This window comes from Egretta garzetta, unplaced genomic scaffold (assembly GCF_000687185.1).
Source record: "Egretta garzetta isolate BGI_Z169 unplaced genomic scaffold, ASM68718v1 scaffold240, whole genome shotgun sequence".
NCBI lineage: Eukaryota > Metazoa > Chordata > Aves > Pelecaniformes > Ardeidae > Egretta > Egretta garzetta.
In genome coordinates, this window is record NW_009258480.1 from 508,059 (window position 1) to 531,255 (window position 23,197).

A 23,197-nucleotide genomic window follows, 5' to 3' on the forward strand; every position below is an offset into this window, starting at 1 on the left:
CAACCAAATTAGATGTATAATGTGTATTCAGCAATGTACATATAAATTGTACATACCCTTGTGTTTCAAAGTGGGATTAGGTAGATTTTTCCCCATTATCTTGCAAAATGTCAGTGTGTCAATATGTGATGGTGAATGTTTGTAGCTTTTGACATAGCAAATCCAAACATCAAACAGCCAGCTTCATTCTTTTTGAATTACATACTGAAACTCTCTTTCTTTGTGCATAATAGTATTTAGTTAATTCAGTATGCTTTGTTGCAACAAATAACATGTAATGAATTCAAATGCAATTTTACTAATGACAAAAAAATCTAGTTATCTGTCATATTTCCATTGATAAGGTCAGTGAAACAAAAAGCGGTCATTATTCTAAAATGCTGTTAAAGTAGAAAGGTTGGTCTTTGCCTGGTATTTCCTTGAAGTACTACAGATCACTACTCCGCTGAAGTGATAGCAAGTCTTCAGTATTGTACTTTTCCGCTGTGAGCCAGTAATCTCTTTTCTTTCAATTTTTTTCCCCTTTTAAGAACCATATTCTTCTATTTTATTTTCCCTTGAGTTACAGGAGGGAAAAGACAGACACATTACTTCCTCAAGCCCTAACTTCAGTGCGACTCTGTCAAAATCCATTTCTGTATTAAGTGACCATTTCTTTTCCCCTAGGCCCATTTAGTCAGCTCCAGAATGTGCCTGCCCTTCAGAAAGACAGAGGATAAGAGAAAAAGAACATTCCTATCTTGATATTCCTATATTGGTAGCTACTGTCACTTTGGGCTCTCCCTTCAATGCATCACTGATTGGAAATCTACAGAACCTTTCAGTGAGACAGACAAAAATAACACAAGGATAATTTAAAACAAAATTAGATGGTTACCTTAATTTTCTTTCTATTTTTCCTTTATTTTTCCCTTAATTTGATAAGTTTTCTAGTTATTTCTTAGAAAATATGTTCGTAATTATAAGCTCCATTCAGTGCACTGCAACCACAAACTTACCAATTTTGTATGACCAAGTTTCCGAAATAATGAGTATCCTAAACAGTCTCAACAGGATTTAGTCCTTAAAAAAAGTTAGATCTTTATTATCACCAGAAATCATGCCTCCTTTTACTGTTAATGTCATTCTATGCAAAATAATTTCTGAAAACAAAATTTTTTTTCCCCTCTCAAAAGCCTGATTCATTATATTTAGAAAACTGCATTTATGCTTAGAGGTGCTTCTATTTTTTCTAAGACTACAAAGAAAGAAAGAAAGGACTATCTAATGGAAAAATATTAGCATGTTGGTTTTTTTCTTAGGCACAAATAACAATACTCGTCTTTTGGATCACGGATTTATAACTCAGTGATAATGACCACAGGAAAAGAGAAACCCATCCTAGCCATCTCTTATTGTAGCCAACATGAACTGAAAATCTCAAAAAGCAGAATGAACCATAAAAGAGAACATAAATCAAAATGTAAAAATAAAAAGTAGCCAAAATATAAAATAAACCACAAAAATTTGCTTAAGCAATAAAATTACTTTGGACTTTTCAAAGGTAGTCATTATATATAATTAACTTCTTCTAAATGCTTATACAATCAAATGTCCTATAGAAATAGTTTTTCTGCTAAAAAGTACTCTATAACAGCTTCTACTGTGAATTGCAACTTTGTTATACATGTGCATTATATGAAAGAATGTATTATAATTAGTGACATTTTTAGTCCAACTAAAACATTAAATCGGTGTACTCTTATGTGCAGCTTTGTTGGTAGGAATTCAAGCTATGTTCCAAGTGGGTATCCCATAATACCTTTTATTTCTCTTCACTATTTGGTGACTCATACTGAAGTTTCCAATTTTTTTTTTCTTTTTAGTTTTAATTATAGAATTATTAATTGAGCTGCTTCAAAACCTACTGTTTCTTCTGCTGATCTTAAACAACCATAAATAACTTCTATTTATTATAAATGAATTATTTACAGTGAGGGACTAGTAAGGCTTTATCAAGAAATCAGAATTTGTCAGGCTCTGTACCTAAATTCTTAGGAGCTGAAGTAAATATGTGATGCAGAAAAGCTGAAATAAGAGTAGCAGAGCTAGCAGAAAAAAAAAAAAAAAGATAATATGAATATCATTTGCCCCCTTAGTGAGTTCAAAGAAAGATGAAACAGTGGTCTTTTCTAAAATCATATTATTTAAAATGTGATTATCTGACAAAAGCCCATAAAGCAGTATTATTTTTTTCCTGTCTGTTTCAAAGGAACTTTATTGATATTCTCTAAACAAATCTAAAAGCTATTTGCACTTCAATCAAAAAATAACCCCTTTATCATTTCTGCTCCTAAGGAGGACTAAGTAATGACACAAAAATATTCTGTTTCAAATTCAGAAATGAACTAATGCTAACATGAAATTTACAGAGTATAAAAGTGGTGTAAGCAAGGCATGTAGGAAAGATTAAAGTAATAAAGGAAAGATTTTCTATAAATGTAAATGGATATGAATGGGGTTTAGGAATGGTTTATTTCATTTAAAACTGTCAGTCAAATAACATCTTCTTCAACTTAATTCCATTTATTATATCTAAGCCTATGGATGTAATCTCTCAAATATAGCAATCACATAGGATAAAGGAAAATAGTATTTTTTTTCCAACTAGCTCCTGTAAATAACTATATTCTGCCTAATAATTTTCTGAATGCAGAATCAGCTCCTTTAAGTCTTCCTGATAGGGATGTCTGATACAAGAAGACCAAGCTCACTGTATCAGCTTTGCTCAGCTATGTCTGTTTAAATTTGACAAAAAGTATGGAAACTCTTCCTATTTAGGACAAAATAATAATTAGAGAAAGCCATTGGCCCAGCTACATCAGAATAGTAGCCTCAAAAGAGAATAAATATAAGTAGGTAGAAATACATTTACTGTCTAGCATATATTCTATGAAAAAAATACATTAAATACAGGCAGTTAAAAACTGCATACTTCTGTAGATTTGATATTAACAGTCTCATCAACACTGAAGATAGGAGGAGTGAGTTTGTGTATTCTTTGGGATATCTTACATTGTTTCTTCAAGAAGAGCTTTAACTTTTCTTGGAGGTCTGTGTTCTGGGGAGAGTTTGAACCTGATTTTTATCTCTTTTTAAATTAGGAGTGATATTCTTCTTTTCCTAGAACTGTTTGAACAAATACAAATAAAACAATAAGAAATATTGATGATTGTTGTGCTTTTTGTTAGATGGTTTCGGTTTTTTGGTTTTGATTTTTCTTTAACCAAACAGAATAATAAAGCCTTTTGAATCTCTGTGAAGACTTTTTTTTTTAAATTATCTTCAACTCTTTTTACTTCCTTGTTGAAACTGAATGTTCTTTATTTTATTTTGTCACATTTTAATTGTATTCAGAGCATTAATAGCTGAAAGCTTTGAGAAATGAGGTGTATTCTGCTGACAATATGACTCTAGAGAAATTATTTGAGTTAAAATTAAAACACTTGCTATTTGTTTGTTTGTTTTCTCACAGTTAAACTACCAAATGTGGAAACATAAAAAAAAGTGGCAACAAGACCTTTAAAGAGAAATTTTCAAAATATGCTTTAGGGATATTTCTTGCTATTACTGTTACATGTGATAAATTAATTTTGTTTTAAGATTTCTGTCCTTTTTAATAAGGATCTCTCACAAAATAATTTTGTGGAAAAATATTTTGTACTGAATTTCTGTTACCTATGAACTGTATTTCCTGTATCTGTAGACAATGAATGCATTCCTAAATTTCCTATTTTCAGCACAACATTTTCTTTACAAGTTTCTAATACATAGCAAACTGAATCCAAGGGTGCTGAGAGAGCTGGTGAATCTCCTTGCAAGGCCACTTTCTATCATCTTTGACAGTTTGTTGAGCTTAGGAGAGATCCCCAAAGACTGGAAAAAAGTTTCAAGATCTTCAACAAAAGTCAGCTTGACTTAATACAACTGCAGGCTGACCTTTATTTCAGTTCCTGAGGAAATCACAGATCAAGTCCTCTTGAAATCCATTTCCTGACACATGAAGAAAGTGATTTGGAACAACTAGCACGAATTTATCAAGGGTAAACCACACCTGACCAAGCTGATTGCTCTTTTATAATAAATCACTAGGTCACTGGACAAAGGGAGAGCAGTGGATATTTCCTACCCCAACCTTCTCAAGGCTTTCCACTCTGTCCGACTCATCCGGAGTTGGATATGTGAATATAACATCCCAACTGAGATACAAAAATACTGTAGGACATAACTGGATGGGTCAAAAAAAGAAAAAAACAAACACCACCACCCCCATTCCCCCGGAAAAACCCACAACAGGTTGGATAATAGTATAGAGGGTGGTGGTTAATGGATTGTACTGTACTGGAGGCCAGGAGCAAGAAGACTACCACAGGAGTCTACTCCAGGATATTCGGGTTTGTCATTGACTGTGAATAGGCCAAGAAGTTCGCTCTTATCAGGTGTGAAGATGACATCAAATTGGGAGAAAGACTCAAATATGCTCAAGAACAGTGCTGCTATCCAGACGGACCTATACAGGCTAGAGGAATGGACCTACAGGAGCTCTATGAAATTCAACAAGGGCAAGTGCTGAGTCCTGCACCTAGGAATGAATAGCTCTTACATACAGTAAAGGCTGCGGAGTATCTCTCCAGAAAAGGGCTTGGTGCTCTGGTGAACAGCAAGCTGAGTGTAAACCAGCAGCATGCCTTAGCAGCAGAGAAGGTCAAAAGCATCCTGGGCTGGATTAACAGGAGAACAGATTGATGGAAGTGATTATTCTCCTTTATTTGGCCCTCCTTAGACAGACTCCATTTAGAATAGTACATCCAGTTTTGAAAAACTGGTTAACTGAAGTGAGTTTAGTGGAGGGTCACCAAGGCCTCACTTGACCTGTGAGGAGCACCTGAGGGAGCTGGGCTTGTTCAGACTGTAGAAGTTTCCAAGAGCCACCTGAATAAAGCCTGAAGCAACCTGGTCTGATCTCAGAGCTGAGCCTGCTTTGAGCATGAACCTGACCTAGAGACCTCCTGAGGTACCTTCCTGGGGACTTCAAAGAGGGGATCAGAAAAGCCAAGGCACAGCTGGAGCTGAACCTGGCTAGGGACATGAAAAATAACAGGAAGGGTTTCTTCAGGTACATAGGACAACAAAGGAAGATGAAAGAAACTGTACCTGCCCTGATGAGCAAAACAGGAGATCTGGCTACAGCCTACATAGAGAAGGCTGAGATACTGAATGATGTTTTTGCCTCAGTCTTCACTGGCAAGTGCTCTAGCCATGCCACCCCACTCACAGAATCCAAAGGCAAGAACTACGAGAATGAAGTACCGTCTGCCATAGGAAAAGATCAGGCATGTTCAAGACATCTAAAAAACCTTAAGTCCATGGGACCTGATGAGATGCATTCAAGGGTCCTGAGAGAACTGACAGACAAGTTGCTAAGTCACTATCCATCAGACTTGAAAAATAGCAGACTGGTAAAGTTCCCAGTGACCAGAAAAGGGGAAACATAACTCCCATTTTTCAAAAGGGAAAAAAGGAAGATGGGGAACTACAGGCTGGTCAGTCTCACCCCTGTGCTGGGGAAGATCATGGAGCAGATCCTCCTGGAAACTACACTAAGGCACATAGAAAATAAGGAGATGATTGGTGACAGTCAACATGACTTCACTAAGGTCAAATAATGACTGACAAATTTGGTGGCCTTCTATGATGGGGTTACAGCTTTGGTAGATAAGGGAAGAGCTACTGATGTTATCTACCTGGACTTGTGCAAAGCATTTGATACTGTCCCACACAACATCCTTGTCTCTAAAATGCAGAGACATGGATTTGATAGGTGGACCACCTGGCAGATAAGGAATTGGCTGGACAATCATGCTCAAAGAGTTGCGGTCAATGGCTCGATGTCCATGTGACCAGTGAGTGACAAATGGTGTCTCAGGGGTCTATATTGAGACCATTATCATGTTTGTCAGGGATATGGATGGTGGGATTGAGTGCACCCTCAGCAAGTTGATACAAAGCTGAGCGGTGTGGTTGATATGCTAGAGGGAGGGAGGCCATCCAGAAGAACCCTGACAGGGTAGAGAGGTGGGCCCATGTGAACTTCATGAGGTTCAACAAGGCCAAGTGCAAGGTCCTGCATCTGCGTTGGGGCAACCCCTGGTATCAACACAGGCTGGGGGATGAAGGCATTGAGAGCAGCCCTGCAACGAACTTGGGGGTATTGGTGGATGAAAAACCGTATATGAGCTGGCAGTGTGCACTCGCAGCCCTGAAAGCAAATCGCATCCTGGGCTAAATCAAAAGAAGCATGGCCAGCAGGTCGAGGAATGTGATTCTCCCCTAATTCTCTCCCTCTACTCAGCTCTTGTGAGACTCCACCTGGAGTACTTTGTTCAGCTCTGGGGCCCCCAGCATAAGAAAGACATGAGCCTGTTAGATTGGGTCTAGGAGAGGGCCATGAAGATGATCAGGGGCCTGGAACACCTCCCCTGTGAAGACAGGCTGAGAGAGTTGGGGTTGTTCAGCCTGGAGAAGAGAATGCTCCACGGAGACCTTATAACAGCTTTCTAGTACTTCAAGGGGGCTTATAGGAAAGATGGGGAGGGACTTTTAATCAAGGAGTATAGTAATAGGACAAGGGGTGATGAGTTTAAACTGAAAGAGGGTAGATTTAGATTAGATATAAGGAAGAAATTCTTCACTATCAGAGTGGTGAGGCTCTGGAACAGGTTGCCTAAAGAAGTTGTGGATGCCCCATCCCTGGAAGTGTTCAAGGCCAGGTCGGATCGCACTTTGAGCAACCTAGTCTAGCGGAAGGTATCCCTGCTCATTGCAGGGGGTTTGGCCTAGATGACCACTAAAGGTCCATTCCAACCCAAACCATTCTATTATTCCACCTTGAATTGCTCTGAGTTTGTGAAATGCATATGGGTGAGAAATGCTTTTGAGAAGATTCCTCCATGCTTGTAACTACCAGTAGAAGTATGTAATTTGAGAGAATATCACAGCTGTAACAATTGTAGAAATAGGAGAGAATAATTCAGATACCTTGCAGTTAAGTCCACTGAGGTAAAACATTATTTGAGTATAGAGAAGTTATTTTTGCGTGTGTGTACACAGTGTGTGTGTATATAAATGTGTATATACGTGTATATATCTTTATATATATATATATGTATAACCTTCTTTTGACTTTGGGCAGTTCTTTTTGTGTTATTACTCCCTTTTTTTTGTCATGTCGTTGGTTCACCAATTTAAGCTGTAATGGAAGATGGACAGTGTTTGCACAGTGGGATGCTGGTCTCTGTTGCCGGTTTTAAATGTTCACATAGTACAAGCGATATTTTACTTAATATTTTCATTGCTTAAAATTTTGCAAAATAAAATAAAGTAATAATAATTTTCCTCATATATTTTAATTTCAAGTACTCTATTAACACAAAGACCTCTGATTTTTCTAAGATCCTTACACAGAATTTCCTCCTTAAGAAGCTGGAGTATAGAATCAGACTCAGTAGTGCATTTCAGCAACTATTTTTATGGAGGTGATTTTCATTTCCTTATAATAATATATAGTTATTTTCTAGATGTGAGCATGTACCCACAGGGAGTTTGTTTTATTCTTCTACAAATCAATTCCTTATTTATTTCAACAGAAATTGAAAAGGAAAGCTGTGGGGATCCTGGAACACCATTGTATGGTATCAGAGAAGGAGATGGATTTTCTAACCGTGATGTTTTAAGGTTTGAGTGTCAGTTTGGCTTTGAATTAATTGGAGAGAAATCTATCATTTGCCAAGAAAACAACCAGTGGTCTGCAAACATACCAATCTGTATTTGTATGTACCAAACCTTTTTTTATTATTATTTTTAATAAATAACATTACAATTTTTTTTCCTTGTATGTAATATTTTGTGTGATTGATTACAGAGCTAGCACAATGCAATTAATTCCACTGACAGGATGAATTTACTTTTGTTCAGTGGTGGGTTTGCCTAATGGTTATGCCCAAGACAGGTTCTAGAACTGCTAATATTTTTTTTTCTTTTACTAGCAACTGTTAAAGCAGCAGTCTTTATGTGATTTGATATAATGTTTCATTATTTGCTTCTTTGTAAAATTCTGTAGATTTTATATGTATGATACACTCTTTATAGCTACTCTTATAAGATAAATATTTCCTTAGATTAAAAGTTGCTGAATTGTAATAAAGGGTTTAACTTATTTATGTTTCCCCCCCATTTATTATATATTAATATCTTTTAGGACTTAAACGTTCATACACATTTCTAGGTCTCTTCCAGTTACATTATACAGCATAAGTAAAACCAATGTTGTGATATGTATTTGTAGCAACACCTATTTCCACTAAAATAATACAGATCAAATATATTCAGAGTGCAATCAGTTGCTTTCATCCCTGTAACTCAATTTAATATAGCTCAACTGAAATATTTGACTATAAAATATTATCCTGATAACAACAAACCAACTATGTGGTCTCTTTGAGGTCTGTTAATTTCTCGTGCTTCTGCGTGAACAACAAATGATGAGTGCTACTGACTTTCTGCCTCTTTAATGTGCTCAGTGAGAAGTCTGCCCATCTAAACAGTTCCCTAAAGGAAAAAATAAGTGGTGCCAAGTGATTAAGGCTTGTTGAACATGGGTAAATTGTAAGGACTGCTGTGGGCTTCCAATACAACAAGGATGTTCTTTATTACCTTGGGGCTCTTCTTGGGAGGTAGTTTTATTGAGGGAAAGGGAGTAAGATAAAAAAACCAACCAACCAAACACTTAACTTTCTGGCTTCACAGATCATAACAAATTCCAAATTATTTAGTTGAGGTAAGCAAATTCAAGGATCTCTTACAAAAACTTAGTAATTAAATAAATCCTTATTGAAATGTTTTATTATATCATCTAATTTCTTTCTCTTTTTTTTGGCAGTTCCTTGCCTTTCCAATTTCACTGCACCAATGGGAACAGTTCTTTCACCAGATTATCCAGAAGGATATGGGAATAATTTAAACTGTATCTGGACAATAATTTCAGACCCTGGGAGCCGAATCCATCTCTCTTTTAATGACTTTGACTTGGAATCTCAGTTTGACTTCCTTGCGGTTAAAGATGGTGACTCTGCAGATTCCCCCATAATAGGAACATTTACTGGTGCTGAAGTTCCCTCCCATCTTACCAGTAATGGTCATATTTTGCGTCTGGAATTTCAAGCTGACCACTCAATGTCAGGACGTGGATTTAACATCACTTATAACAGTGAGTAATATTTCTTAATGTGTGTGTGTTTTGTTTTCAACATGCAGTTTAGGAGATATGTATAAATATGTAAAAATGATGTTATAGTAATATACCTTCAAACAAATCCTATTCACCTATAAATACCTAATTTAGGTGTTTAGATTGTCCTTCAAATACAGTGTTAGGGCTAATAATATGTGTATATTTGTCATTTACAACATTAGAGATCATTGTGATGGGAGTGTTTAGAAAACTGACAAATCAGGCCATTTTCAAACTGTAAAACAGAACTTCAGTAAATTTGCTAACAGCATACTTTGTGTTGCTGGTTAAATCCCACATAATATAAATCACCATCATTACATGTACAAAACTGTTACTTTTGAACACTCATAAGCTAGTTTAGCTGTGAACGTACATAATACCCTGGAGCTGATGGCTGCAGCCAGTGCTAGCTCCTAGTCAGGGCGGTTGAAGTGGACAGCTGTAGGAGTTCTTTGATAAGAGAATTCAAACCACAATAAGCTTGTCTTCTTTGTATCTGTTTTACCTTCCTTATGGATGATGATTTTAAGCTATTTTTCCCAATGCCAGAAAACAAGGTCTACTGTTCTCCTGCTACTACTTACCATGTTCTTTTTTGCCTTGCCTTGGATCCTTGTGTATTCAGGAGGATGTCTGGCCTATTTGCAGTCCCTTGTGCCTATCTTGTCTTTTGTTCAGCAATTTTTTGCTACTTGGATGCCTCCTATGTGCAACTACACGCATCTATCTTTAGCCTTTTAGTGCTCAAATTAATTACATGGTTATGTAAAATGCTTATATGTTGTGTCTGGCTACACCATACTTATCTATTGTTTTTTTTTACTCTGGTTTGTTATACTTGTATATAGGCTGGAGATAAGTTCATATTAATTATATCCTGATTAATACACTTTCAACTTACACCTGTAACAGCCATGGGGAGAGAAATTCCTAGAACGTCATTCAGAGCAACTGCAGTAAATAGTAGTTGGCCTTCTGTCTTGAGCACTCTGATTTGTACCTACCTATTTGTACCTTTTGGAAGGGAAACCAGCATCTTCTGTCACTTTTTGTATTTGGTTTATCTGTTACACGGAATCAGAGAGTTCCCATTAAAATGGAGTTCTGTGTGTTTCACTTGCTTCTGTCCTGGGGAGGTGAAAAAGTTGAAACTAACCAAAACCATGCATAGCTCCACATTTACTACTTTGCACTATGTTACTGGCAACATAATAATTGAAGGTTATCTTCTCCAGTACTAGATATCATTAGCACATGTTCACCTTTTTTCCTGGTAAAATCGTTACATTTCTTCAGAAGGATATATGAAGGACTTCCAATGTTGTATTGCTATCAAATTATTTGGCCTTTATCCCACACGAAAGTCCAGGCTGGGTGTATTCCCAGCTAGGGCAGATATGATGATGTAATATTTAAGCCCAGAGCATGAATAACACTGCAAAATACAGCATGAAGCTCTCCTGGGAGCATATGCAAAATTAAATTTTGCCACTCCAGCAGTGAAGTGAGAAGGACTGGGTTTAGCCTAGTTGTTCCTTATGGGGAGTTGGAAGGAAACTAGGAGAGAAAATGCCTGAAGCATCAGACTTGCTACTCTGTTTTCAGGATAGGAGGCATGAAAGAGTGACTATTGGGGGATCATCATATCCTCCAGCCACAGCTGCCCCACCTCACATATTTGGATCTTTTTTTCTTTTTTTCTTCTTTCTGGTGGTAAACATAGCAGACTAGTTTTCCATGCCAACAGGTAGACAAAATAGGAAAAAAATTATGGATTTTGATATTCCCAAAAGCCTGATGTCATGAGTAACTGATCCCATTCCTGTCTTTCTCCCTAACACTTAAGAGTATGATAATTCCAGAGGCTTACTTGGAATGTAAGTGAATCTACAACTGTGTATCTCTCCTTCCCAGAATTTGTTGCATGCTTGGCTGTATGAAAAAATAGTCTTTATTGTTGAAGAGGTTTTACTCTGAATAAAACAAAAAGGATCCATTAAACCAAATAGGAAATGAGATTAAGTGAGCTTGGTAATTGAGAGACACAGACTCCACATTTTCTCCAAGGAAGTTTATTAGTGAATATTATTTTCATACTATTGCAAGGACTAAATTCCCCCATGGCTCTCTACTTTTCTTGTGTCATACTTCACCTCTCCATCTTTTTTTTCTCTTTTGTTTTGTTTTGGTTTAGGTTGTCAATCTTACCTTGAACATTGCTGTCTGAATAAGAAAGAGATAAGCTGACACCAGATTACTGTGTAAACATCCTTTTTCTGATATTGACTTATATATCAGCTCCCAGTCCCTCTATCTTAGCTGCTTCATCCCCAGGTCATTTCTCACAAACATAGAATGTAAGCGTGAAGAAAATTTGGTGTCTTCTTAATGGTTTCTATAGCTACCAGTCATCATTGCAAATTAAACTTTGAGCTGTAGCTAGGTATCTTAGTACCATAAATAAATACTGGAAAGTCTGGGGTTATTCAGTACTATTGAAATATAAAATCAGTTATAATGAAAATGAGATATTGAATCTATGTTTCTTAACAGAAGTTGTAACATTGCTCTGTGTTTTCTTCTGTTTCATGACCTTTTGCCATTTATAAGAGTTCTGCTTACTTCTTTCAGGTTTCACTGTGGTGTGCTCAATATTGTTAAGCCTAAATATCGAGATGAGAAAAAAAATATTGGAGTGTCTAAGGCAGTCATTTTTGATAAAAATTAGGTCTGTGTAGAAATGGATATTCTTAAGTCATCCCATTTTGCAGAACTGAACTAAATATAGGTCAGTTAAAGTAGGATTTACAGTAAAAATGGAAGATGCAAATGATTAGCATGGAATAATGCTTATATTTAGATTTTATTTGGAAATACAAATATTCAGCAAACACTGCCAAGACTTCAGGTTTAATATTTCAGTGTCATATAAATATACTTATTAGAATAAATTATGGCCCTTTAAAAAAATTTGCAGATTTCCTCAGGCATGTGGTAGTCTGATCATGGTATCTCACCTAACAGTCACTTTAAGTATGCACTGATAGTACAAAATGGTACAATTTTGATTTTTATGAAGAAGTAACAATGCAATATTAATTTTTACTAGTCATCTAATGAAACCCAGTCACTCTGAAAAGAATTATTTTAAAGAAGTTCTTTCTATATTTGAGCAGTTTAACACATTTATATTTTTATTTCTTTTTATGGGTGTGTTTAAGCTAGAATGGAGACGTCTGTGTTTGTTGAACTCTGTAGTTAAAATCTTCTTACAAAAGCAGAAATAACTCCAGAAAATGTGTCTAATCTTTCTTCAATAAAGACAGTTGCAATCTGATAAATTACAGAAGTAATCTTTCAAAAATAAATAGTTTAAGGCTAAGAGAGTGGATAAAAACGGAATTAATACAATTTTCACTCTGTCTTGGCACTTCTAAACCAAAGTTAATTAAAAATATCCATTTTCTGCTAAAATTCCAGTTTATATATTTCAAAGCTATCAGTCTCTTTTTGCCCTCTTCAAGAGTAGAAACAGTATATCACAGAAAAGGTACAACATGTTCAATATTTTCTAACAAGAATGTAAGCTACTAATGTAGATAACTTCATTAACATTTTTGAGGTATAGGATGGAGAAGAAAAAAACTGAGTTACTAGTACATAATTTGATTTTTAAATAGTATTTCTTGGAAACTATTTTTGTTATGGCAACATATTTGGTCTCAGATATGTGGTCTATCATTCCAGTAAAACTAAATATGAATTCATCTTCTGTTGGAAGTAAACAAGTATTAGATTACAAATGTCTCATCTTTGAGTGACTTCTCTAAGTCTGACAAAGATTTCTAATGAGTTAAATTTTGAGACAAGCCTGCAGAAATGTGTGACTTGAAAATGGACGATGCAGAGAATTTTCCAATAACCAAAGGGAAAAGAACTCAAAAGGATGTGATTTTCAGCTTGGTCAGATTCTTGTATTTGTTTACTTAGATTCGTCTATGCAGTACTGTTGATACAAAAGGGGGAATGAGGCAGGAGAGTGCTTTACTGGGTACAGCAGAACACAGGAACACAAAATTACATTGGTTTAAGTTGCTATAGAACTGCATACTTACACCTGGCTCCTTGCTTCCAGTTTGTATCTCAAACTCAGGAGCCCTTAATTATATCTGGTCTCTGTGGAGGTATTTATAAAATCAGTCATACGTTAATCTTCCCTGTAATAAGATATATGCATTGAACTCCTCAATTTAAGGGAAAGTCTGAGCATTGTATCATATTTGTGACTCCCTTATGAATGTTTCCCACTTTATCTACATCTTTGTTCAATTATGGAGATCGGAACGAGACACAGTATCTGAACATAGTCACATAAATTGCAAGCAATGAAGTTATATAGTCTCTCTGCTTCAGCCTGGATTTCCTAGTTTAGGTTGGGACAGAAAAAATGCACACATTAATTGCTGTGCAACAACTGGAGCCATGTGACGGAGAATGGATATTTATTGCCTGTGACTAAGGAGTTAATGCAAAGAAGATTACAAAATCACAGGTGATTACCTCTAGCTCCCCTTTCCTCACTTGTAGAAGCAGGTGTTGTCAGTGGTTGGGAAGAACTGGATCAGCTCTGTCTGTGAGAGTTTGGTCCCAGGTGTCCCTGGAGGTCTTCCATGGCCAGGCATTGCAGAAGCCAGAGTCATGCCAACCTCCCTTTGGGCTGAGGTAGATGAGTTTTTTGAGGTAGAGAGCATCTTCCAGATTGTCTGATTCTTGCTAGTTGGTGGATTGCTTTGAGCTGTTGCTCATTGATTGGGGTGTAGGAGGTGCTGGGCAAATATTTTTGTATAAGTTTAGATCTGCTGTTTCTGCCAGTTATGCAGATTTTTTTTGTTGCTGTTTTCACTACAACTGCCTAATTGTGCTTTATCTAGCAAAGATTACAACCCTATGAACTATATAGCGACATGTTGAAGGTCAAACTGTGGGCCTCTGACACCAGCCTAATTACTCAAGTGATTTCATCTCAGTACGCCAAGACATTGACAATCCCAGGTGCTGCTTTTATATCCAAAGATTGATTTAGTCTTTTTTATTGCTCTGATGGGGTACGTCCATCATGGCACATTTTTTTCTGGCAATTTCTACTGCTAGACTTTTTCAGTCTCTGTACTTCCCAAGAAAATTCTTCAAACTGTTAAGTACTACACAGAAGTATGAGTTTACATGTGATGGTACTGAATATCTTACTAGCTGTTTGTATAACTTTTAGTGACTTTTCATAATGTTTTTTATTAAGTATCTCTTTGTTATTTGATATTCTCTTAACTCCTGTTTCTTCTTTGATATTTTCCTCTGAAAGGGTTACATTTATTCCAAAGTCATCGCTAGACTTATCAGCTAAAGCTCTTTGTAGGGCAATCTACCAAAACAATTAATCGCACCAGTGGACCACTCCTTTCTGGCCCTATTTCCAAGGACCTTTCAAAGCAGACCAGATGAGTTATGGTTAGCTTCATTCCTGCCTTCCTATCTCTTGAGATCTCTGCAGTTCCTCCCCTTCACATTTTTTTTTTTAATGCAAAATACAGGTTTTAACATCCTTCTGAGTTAATATCAGAACTGAAAGTACTTCACCAACACCTGATTATGCTGCCTGGTTTTTTTCCAGATACTTCTTAAAATATGAATGCAGCATGCTAACTGATGAGTATAAATGTCAGGAAAACTGGATCTACTCTTTACATGTAATATTGCGTAAGGAACTTTTCCATGGTTTCTTGATTTATTGATGATGGGTAAACTATTAATATTAAGGATATAGTCCTGTGTTCTTTTTCTTTTTGGTTTAAGCCTTGTTTATGATACTATAGCTCCACCATGAAGCTTTTCAGAAGTACAGGCAGACTGATTTTTACTCATTAAGTAACATAACTGTAACCAGGCTAGGCTAAGAGAATGACTGCTGTTGTTGGTAAGGATTGCCTTTCACTCGCTGGCCTCCCATAGCCATCCTATACAGTACAGTGGCTTTCACAGGAGGAGAAGTAGCAGTCGCTACTCTCAGTTCCTGAGCTGAAATATAGAGCAATGAACTGATTTTTCAGCCTTAATAAACTGGTGTCAGACACAAGCAAACTATACTTGGAGTCACTGCTTATCTACATTTAGAGATAACAATATTGAAAATCTATCTCTGTATTGTCTGAAGCTAGTAAGAAAATCAGACAATCAGTCCCCTCACTAAAAGTGACAACTGTGCATAAAGTATTGAAAATTTTTTGTAACCCCTATGAAAAAGTATCAGTTTGCATCATTTTTAATGCCATCCTCATATGCTAGACCACTATTCAATGAAAGCACTATTTTCATTCCCAATATATGTAGCATTTCCTAAGTCAAAATGTCAATAAATGGATGTTTTCTCTTGTCTGTTATGATTCTGAATATTTCTGTAATGTAACATTGTTGGGGTTTAACCCCAGCTGGCAACTAAGCACTTCACAGCTGCTCGCTCAGAAGAGTAAAAGTGAGAAAGCTCATGGGTTGAGATAAAGACAGTTTAACAGGTAAAACAAAAGCCACATGTGCAAGCAATACAAAGCAAGGAATTCATTCACCACTTCCCATTGACATGCAGGGTTAAGCCATCTCCAGGAAAGCAGGGCTCCATCACGCATAATGACTACTTCAGAAGACAAACACCATCACTCCAAACATCCCCCCCTTCCTTCTTCTTTCCCCAGCTTTATATGCTGAGCATGACATCATACGGTCTGGAATACCACCGTGGTCAGTCTGGGTCAGCTGTCCTGGCTGTGCCCCACCCCAGCCTCTCATACTCCCAGCAGAGCTGAGAGCTGAGAAAAGTCCTTGACTAGTCCAGGCACCACCCAGCAACAACTAAAACATCAGTGAGCCATCAACATTCTTCTAGTACTAAGTCCAAAACACAGCACCATACATACCACTAGGAAGAAAACCAACTCTATCCCAGCTGAAACCAGGACAAACATCTGAGAAATCTTTCTGCTAAGTTAATGAAATACTTCTTTTTAAAAAATTTCATGAAGGAGTTTGGATATGTTTTGTCTAGCAGACACATTAGTAAAACTGCAGAAAAAATACTGTAAAAACTATCTTTTTAGAATGTAGTCCTTTCTGATGTTTCAATAAGTAGACACTTATGAGGATATAATTTGCAGTCATCACACATGAAGAAAGTGCTTGTGATATTTGTTCTCACTGAAAAATAATAATTTTTTAAAATCTCAGATTTATGTGCAGTATGCTTCTAAATAAAAACCCTGTCAAAATATAATAACTCATAAATACATCTCTTTTAATGATATTTCTGTAAATATGACATTGCTCTGGTAGGAAGATGAGCTTGCTTGTTCTCCCAGTGTAAGGTGTATTCTGTAGTAAAAGACATGGACTATCTTTGCTATAGTATCTAGATATATACAGGGAAATTACAATTTTTTAGTTTGATCATCGATAAACTTGAAATTTTGGAAGGATTTGTACATAGTAGGAATTTCTTTAAGTATAATGATATGGTTAGTTTCTGGTTTTCTTTCTTTCACCAACATCACCCCTTTTGCAGCTCTTCATCGGTTCTCAGTACAGAAATAAAATAGTCTATGGCAATATCAGGCACACTGAGGTCAGTATGGCTCGAATGGATGTGACAGTGAATTGAAAACACAAAAGATTACTAAAGCTATTATATCATAATAGCTTGTCCTGCCCTTCTGATGGATGCTTCTGGCCCATTGTATCATTGGATAGGGTGGGCTGTTGGAAAGAACTTAGCCATCACTGAAATCTGCCAGCATCTAGCTATCCAAACTAAGATTCATACTGATACAACTTATTGTATTTTAAGCAATTTTTTGTACTAGTTTATGTTTTCTGCTGTTGATCAAGATTTTGTTTCTTATTGTCTCCTAATATAAATCATTTGTTTTTACTAGCAGAATAAAATCCTAAAAATGTCATCTTACTTACACGAGTTATCACACTGTTCCACTCCTTCCCACCTCCCCCCCTGCCCGCCCCCCCCGCTTTTTTTTTTCTTGGGAAAAGCATTCGGACATAATGAGTGCCCTGATCCTGGAGTGCCAATCAACGCTCGTCGTTTTGGTGACAACTTTCAGCTGGGGAGCTCAATTTCTGTTATATGCGAGGAAGGATTTATTAAAACACAAGGAACTGAAACAATTACTTGCATGCTAATGGATGGAAAAGTAATGTGGAGTGGACCTATTCCTAAGTGTGGAGGTATGTATAATATTTCTTTCTGATTCAGAACTTGATGTAAAACCTAGTCCTTGATAAATGAGTCTAGTGAGGCATGAGCTTTTATTATAACCCTATCTGCAGGAGTGAATTTTTCTAATAAGTATTATAAAGACAGAAGAAAAACACGAAAAAAAAATGGCATAAACATCAGTGATGCGAGCACTGCTATATAACCACTGTAACAATGAAGGCTCATCTAAGAAACTTACTAGGACTCGTATGGAAATATTTTACGCTGTTCATACTTTCAGATAGCTCTCATTTGGCACTGGTGGAACTACGACTTCCCAAAGACATTTTAAACTCAAAAGGATGACTCCTGCCTTTTTTTTTTTTTAATCTTCTTAAAGCATGTATTTGTCCAATTTGAGAAATTGTTTGAAGAAATGAGCTTCACTGCTAGCAATACTCCAATAATATTAATCTCTGCATTTCTGAATTCCAGTCCAATCAGAATCATGATTGGCCTTGTTAATACCTAGGAGAAATTAAGAAATTCCTTCTGTTTTCACTGAACCTTATTTTAGTATATTGAAGGTTTCTGTTCTTCAACTTTGACATTTAAATCTCTTGTTCAGCTTGTCACTCAAGTTTCTCAAGCAATCAAGTGTCTGGTCTTGTTTGGTTTGGTTTGGGTTTGGTTTTTTTAAAGTATTTTCACCCAGTTTCATATAGAAGGTTTTCTTAAAAATACAGCTATTGGCTTCCTACTTCAGACAGATGAACAATTTAAAATCATTTGAGTGCTCAGTGATGTTTGCGGATACAATATTAGATTAGAACTAAGATGTTGATATCTTTTCAGGTCTTTGGCTATGGTGTTTAAAACCATTTGAGAGACTTAGCTATCTGTTGCAGTGCTTATGTTTCTTCTGTCCACAGCGACACCTAGGCTGGGGAAGATTCTTTTAGCAATTGATCTTCCTATTTATAGAAACTAAATACTTCCATATATTGCAAACTCTGAAACACAGCATTATGCATACATGCTTGGACTTCTTTATACGAATAAACATAAAAATATGATCTTTGCTTCATTAATTGTCTATATTTTAAAATCTCTTCACATAAAGGGAAAAAATAATTCAGTTGCTTGTAATGATTTTAAAAAAAAATACGTGATTTAATCAATAACTATATAATCTCTGATTTATAGTTTGTTACTTTTTATTTTAAACAAAAGCTTAGCTCTTGTTTTCACTATGTAACTGCCTTCCTAACAAATTTTGCTTAATTTTAATACATGAATGTGGCTCCTTATAATGCTTTGCATCCAGTTTACTTTCTGTGACAAATTATTATTGTTTCATTAATAGAAAGTGGGTCAGTTTCCCTAGACAAGATTAGTGTAGGCTATAATGCACTTGCTTTATTATAAGGTATATGGAGCTGTGCAACACTGCTAATAAAATATAAGGTTGCATTCTCAATACTACATTAAAAAATTAAATTAATGGGAATATTTTTAAATGTCAGTCCATACACAAGATAATCTGATCCATAGGTGGTCTGAGACTCTTAGTGGAACATATATTGGAGTCCTAGAGGTTGGGACTCTGTATATTTGAATTAGATAAATATATCAACTGCAGAATTAGATATATTTTTAGAATTTAAGGTAAAATTTGAAGACTGATGAAAATATTTTTAAGTTAATAATGCGATATTCAGATTTTTTATTGACTGTACACATTTGCCTGTAACACGTAGTAATTTCATATAAAGTTTGCTTGCCCTACACATGCCTCATAATTTCATTGTCATATATATCAAGTCAAAGGCATGAACTCCACATGCTTGCTGGCTAGAAGACAGTGAATGTGACGGCTGTGCAGTTTTCCTTCCACTGCAGAAGCATCGGCTATTGCAATATATAGGAGAGAACCATTTAATGATAAATGTGGTGCAGATGGATAGGGTCAGCACACTCAATTTTCAGGGCAATCTTGACCAGCCTCTGCTGGAGCTTCCTCCCAGCCCTGCCCATGGCCCAGGATCCTATTTCAGCTCAGCCTGGGGCTGTCAGTCCCTGCCCCAGCAATGCCACTGTATGCTGATCTCTAGCCCCGTTCTCTGTTGATCTCAACATGCTCATGGGACTTCCTGGTTTGACCTGAGACCTAACCCATCAGATTGCATTCATCTGATAGTCACTTGGCTGTCCCCAGCCTTTTTCTCTCACCAATCCAGTCCTGTTCACCTTGCTCAGGTGGAGTTGGATGACACTCTGTCAAGTAAGGGCCCTAACTCTGCCTGTTTGTGTGTGATCATTCTCAGCTCCTGGATTCTCTTACCTAGTGGAGCAGTCCTATTTTTTCTGTTCCCTGATGTTTTTGAATTTTGGGGTCCTGTCTTTGTGCCTTTCATCCTTCCCATGTGAGTTTATACAGAGTGTTTTCCAATAATCTCTTGTAATATTATGCTGCTGTACCTGTGCTGCAGCTCTAACCTTGGTCTTCTTGCATAACTCCTCTAGTGCTTAATATCCTGCTGTTCTGTAGCATGGGTGATAAGCTCTTGAAAAAAAGAGTCTAAAACTATGAATCTACGAGATGTTCACTGACTAGCCTGTCATCTTCCTCAAAGCTTTCTTCACACATATGGAAATTTCCTGCCTCAACCACTTCACCTTATTATACAAAGAAATAAATAGAAACGACTTAGTGAGATTTCTTAGATCAGGCTAAGATTGGCTTTCAGTATTTGGCATAGACCTGTGTTTGACAAAGAGACTCTGGTTGATGACAACCTCTAGTTATGTTATGTTTCTAGTGCTTTGTTTTTAACACACTGACAGAGGGCATGAATTTGCCAGGCAACCATCAAATAGAACTGGAAGAAAGAACAGGGTCTGAAAATCAGTGTAAAAAAGGTCAGGGAAACAATCCTTTGGCAAGATGACTGGTGAGTTTTATTTTCTTAAAAACAAGGCTTTCTAAGATAAGCCCAGTCACCCAGCTATTCTGAAAGGAAGGAAACCTGGGTCTAGGAAATCAGCATGTGATGGTGAAAGTAAAAAAAAAAAATTCTTTTGAATCTTGCACTGAAAGCATCAGGAAGAACCATAAACAGGGGAAGGGTAAGAAAGATTTTTCTTTAATAAAAAAATAAAAAAAGAAAACAAAGCACTCTGTTATTGTCAGATCCCAAATACAAAGAGACATTACTGTGAATTTAGGTAGTCTTACAATGTGCATTATTTTTAATGTAATATCCATAGGAGTATTTTTTTAAGAGAGTTACTTTTTTGTATTCCAAAAGTAATTTTAACAGTTTCATGTAAATTTTGTGAGAAAATGGAGCTTTGTACAAGTTTAGCAATCCTGTATTTCAACTATGGTGATATACTGGCTCAGAGTAAGGCCATCTGGTATTCTTATTGATATATTTTGTAGTTTATAGATTTCATATGTATTATGAATAAGTGGTTATATACAATAAAATGTAGGGATGATGAATGCTTGTAGGCTTAACCTTCTGGCTGCTGAGATGAATATGAGTTTAAATACTCTATTGTTTGATTGGTACTATTTGCTGAAGGTGGCATGACAAAGGAACTTTAAGGTAAAAGGTGAGAAACACTATTTTAAAACCATTACTAAGGAAATAAACAGACTAAATCACCATATTTAGAAATGTTTGCAACATATTGAATTATGAGCTTTATATAGCTTTTAGAAATCCTTTTTTTCCCCACACAGTAGGAGAAAGATGGGCTATTATGCCCTTAAAAATATAAAATACCTCTTTACAACAGTTCATCATTTTAACATAGGAGTTTGGTAATCTCATGAGAAAAATGAAGATGAGACAAACATATGATAGTTCATGATCTTCAATTTGAAGGTGTGTCAAAGAGAGAAAAATTAATCTATTTTTGTAATGGAGAGGTCCAGAATAATATAGACAATGCTGCTTTGTCAAAATGAGCAACCAAAATGCTTTTGTCATGGTTTAACCCCAGCTGGCAACTAAGCCTCATGCAGTCCCTTGCTCACTCCCCCCACAGTGGGATGGGGGAGAGAATCTGAAGGGTAAAATTAAGAAAACTTGTGGGCTGAGATAAAGACAGTTTAACAGGGAAAGCAAAAGCCACGTGCTCAAGCAAAGCAAAGCAAGGAATTAATTCACTCCTTCCCATCGGCAGGCGTGTGTTCAGCCATCTTCGGGAAAGCAGGGCTCCATCACGCATAATGGTTACTTCAGAAGACAAGCACCATCACTCCAAATATCCCCCCCTTCCTTCTTCTTCCCCCCATGCTGAGCATGATGTCATATGGTATGGAATACCCCTTTGGTCAGTTTGGGTCAGCTGTCCCGGCTGTGTCTCCTCTCAGCTTCTTGTGCACCTGGCAGAGCTGAGTGCTAAGAAGGCCTTGGCCAGCCTAAGCACTACTTAGCAACAATTAAAACATCAGTGTGCTATCAACATTCTTGTAGTACTAAATCCAAAACACAGCACTATACCAGCTACTAGAAACAAAATCAACTCTGTCCCAGCAGAAACCAGGACATTCATGAAGTTCAGCAAACGGAAGTGCGAAGTCCTGAACCTGGGGAGTAACAAAGCCCATGCACCAGTATATGCTAGGGGCCACCCAGCTGGGAAGCAGCTTTTCTGCAAAGGCCCTGGGGGTCTTGATGGACACCAAGTTAAACATGTACCCTTGCAGCAAAGAAGGCTAATGGTATCCTGGGATGCATAATGTAAAGTATTGCCAGCAGGTTAAGGGAGGTGAGTAGTGGTGAGGCCACACCTGGAGTTTCTGTCCAGTCCTCGGCTCCTCAGTATGAGAGACATGGGCATACAGGAGAGAGTCCAACAAAGGGCTGCAAAAATCATTAACAGATGGGAGCATCTCTCTTATGAAGAGAAGCTGAGAGAGCTGGGACTGTCTAGCTTGGAGAAGAGAAGGCTTGGGCAGGATCTTATAAATGTATTTTAATACCTGAAGGGAGAGTGCAAAGAAGAAGAAGCTAGAGCCAGGCTCTTTTCAGTGGTGTCCAGTGACAGGACCAGAGCCAATGGGACCAAATTGAAACAGAGGAGGTTCCATCTGAACATCAGGAAATGTTTTTTTACTGTGAAGGTGACCAAGCACTGGCATAGGTTGCCCAGGGATGTTGTGGAGTCTTCCTTGGAGATGTTCAAAAGCTGTCTGGTCATTTTCCAGAGCATGTGCTTTTTTAAGTAAATGCATAAATTATTACTGGAGCAGAATTAATTTCCTGTCCTTTTTTGTCCCCCGCACAGTAAACAAAGTCCCTGACCAATTAATTATGAAATCAGTTTAAGACTATCCATTGTCTTTACTGGCAACTGGATCAAGTCTACATGCAGTAGCAATTTATATGACTCCATCTTTGCAGCAGTAACATAATGTCCTCATAGAATCGTAAAATGGTTTGGGTTTAAAGATTTTCTAGTCCCACCAATCTGCCATGAGCAGGGACACCGTCCACTAAATCAGATTCCTCAAAGCCCTGTCCAGCCTGATTTTGAACAGTTCCAGAAATGACGGGAGATCCACATCTCTAAGCCACCTGTTCCAGTGTCTCACC

The 23,197-nt window shown here is 37.0% G+C and overlaps 1 protein-coding gene across 3 annotated transcripts in view; it reads left to right on the forward strand.

Annotated features, from left to right (window-relative positions):
- The window catches only part of CSMD3 (CUB and Sushi multiple domains 3), a 699,407-nt gene that overhangs the window by 378,173 nt on the left and 298,037 nt on the right, over positions 1 to 23,197 (forward strand). For all 3 annotated transcript variants that reach the window (XM_009643918.2, XM_009643926.2, XM_035899525.1), the window contains 3 exons: positions 7,686 to 7,868; positions 8,978 to 9,304; positions 17,420 to 17,614. In XM_009643918.2, the coding sequence (XP_009642213.1) occupies positions 7,686 to 7,868; positions 8,978 to 9,304; positions 17,420 to 17,614 (705 nt within the window). The remainder of the gene's footprint in view (positions 1 to 7,685; positions 7,869 to 8,977; positions 9,305 to 17,419; positions 17,615 to 23,197) is intronic.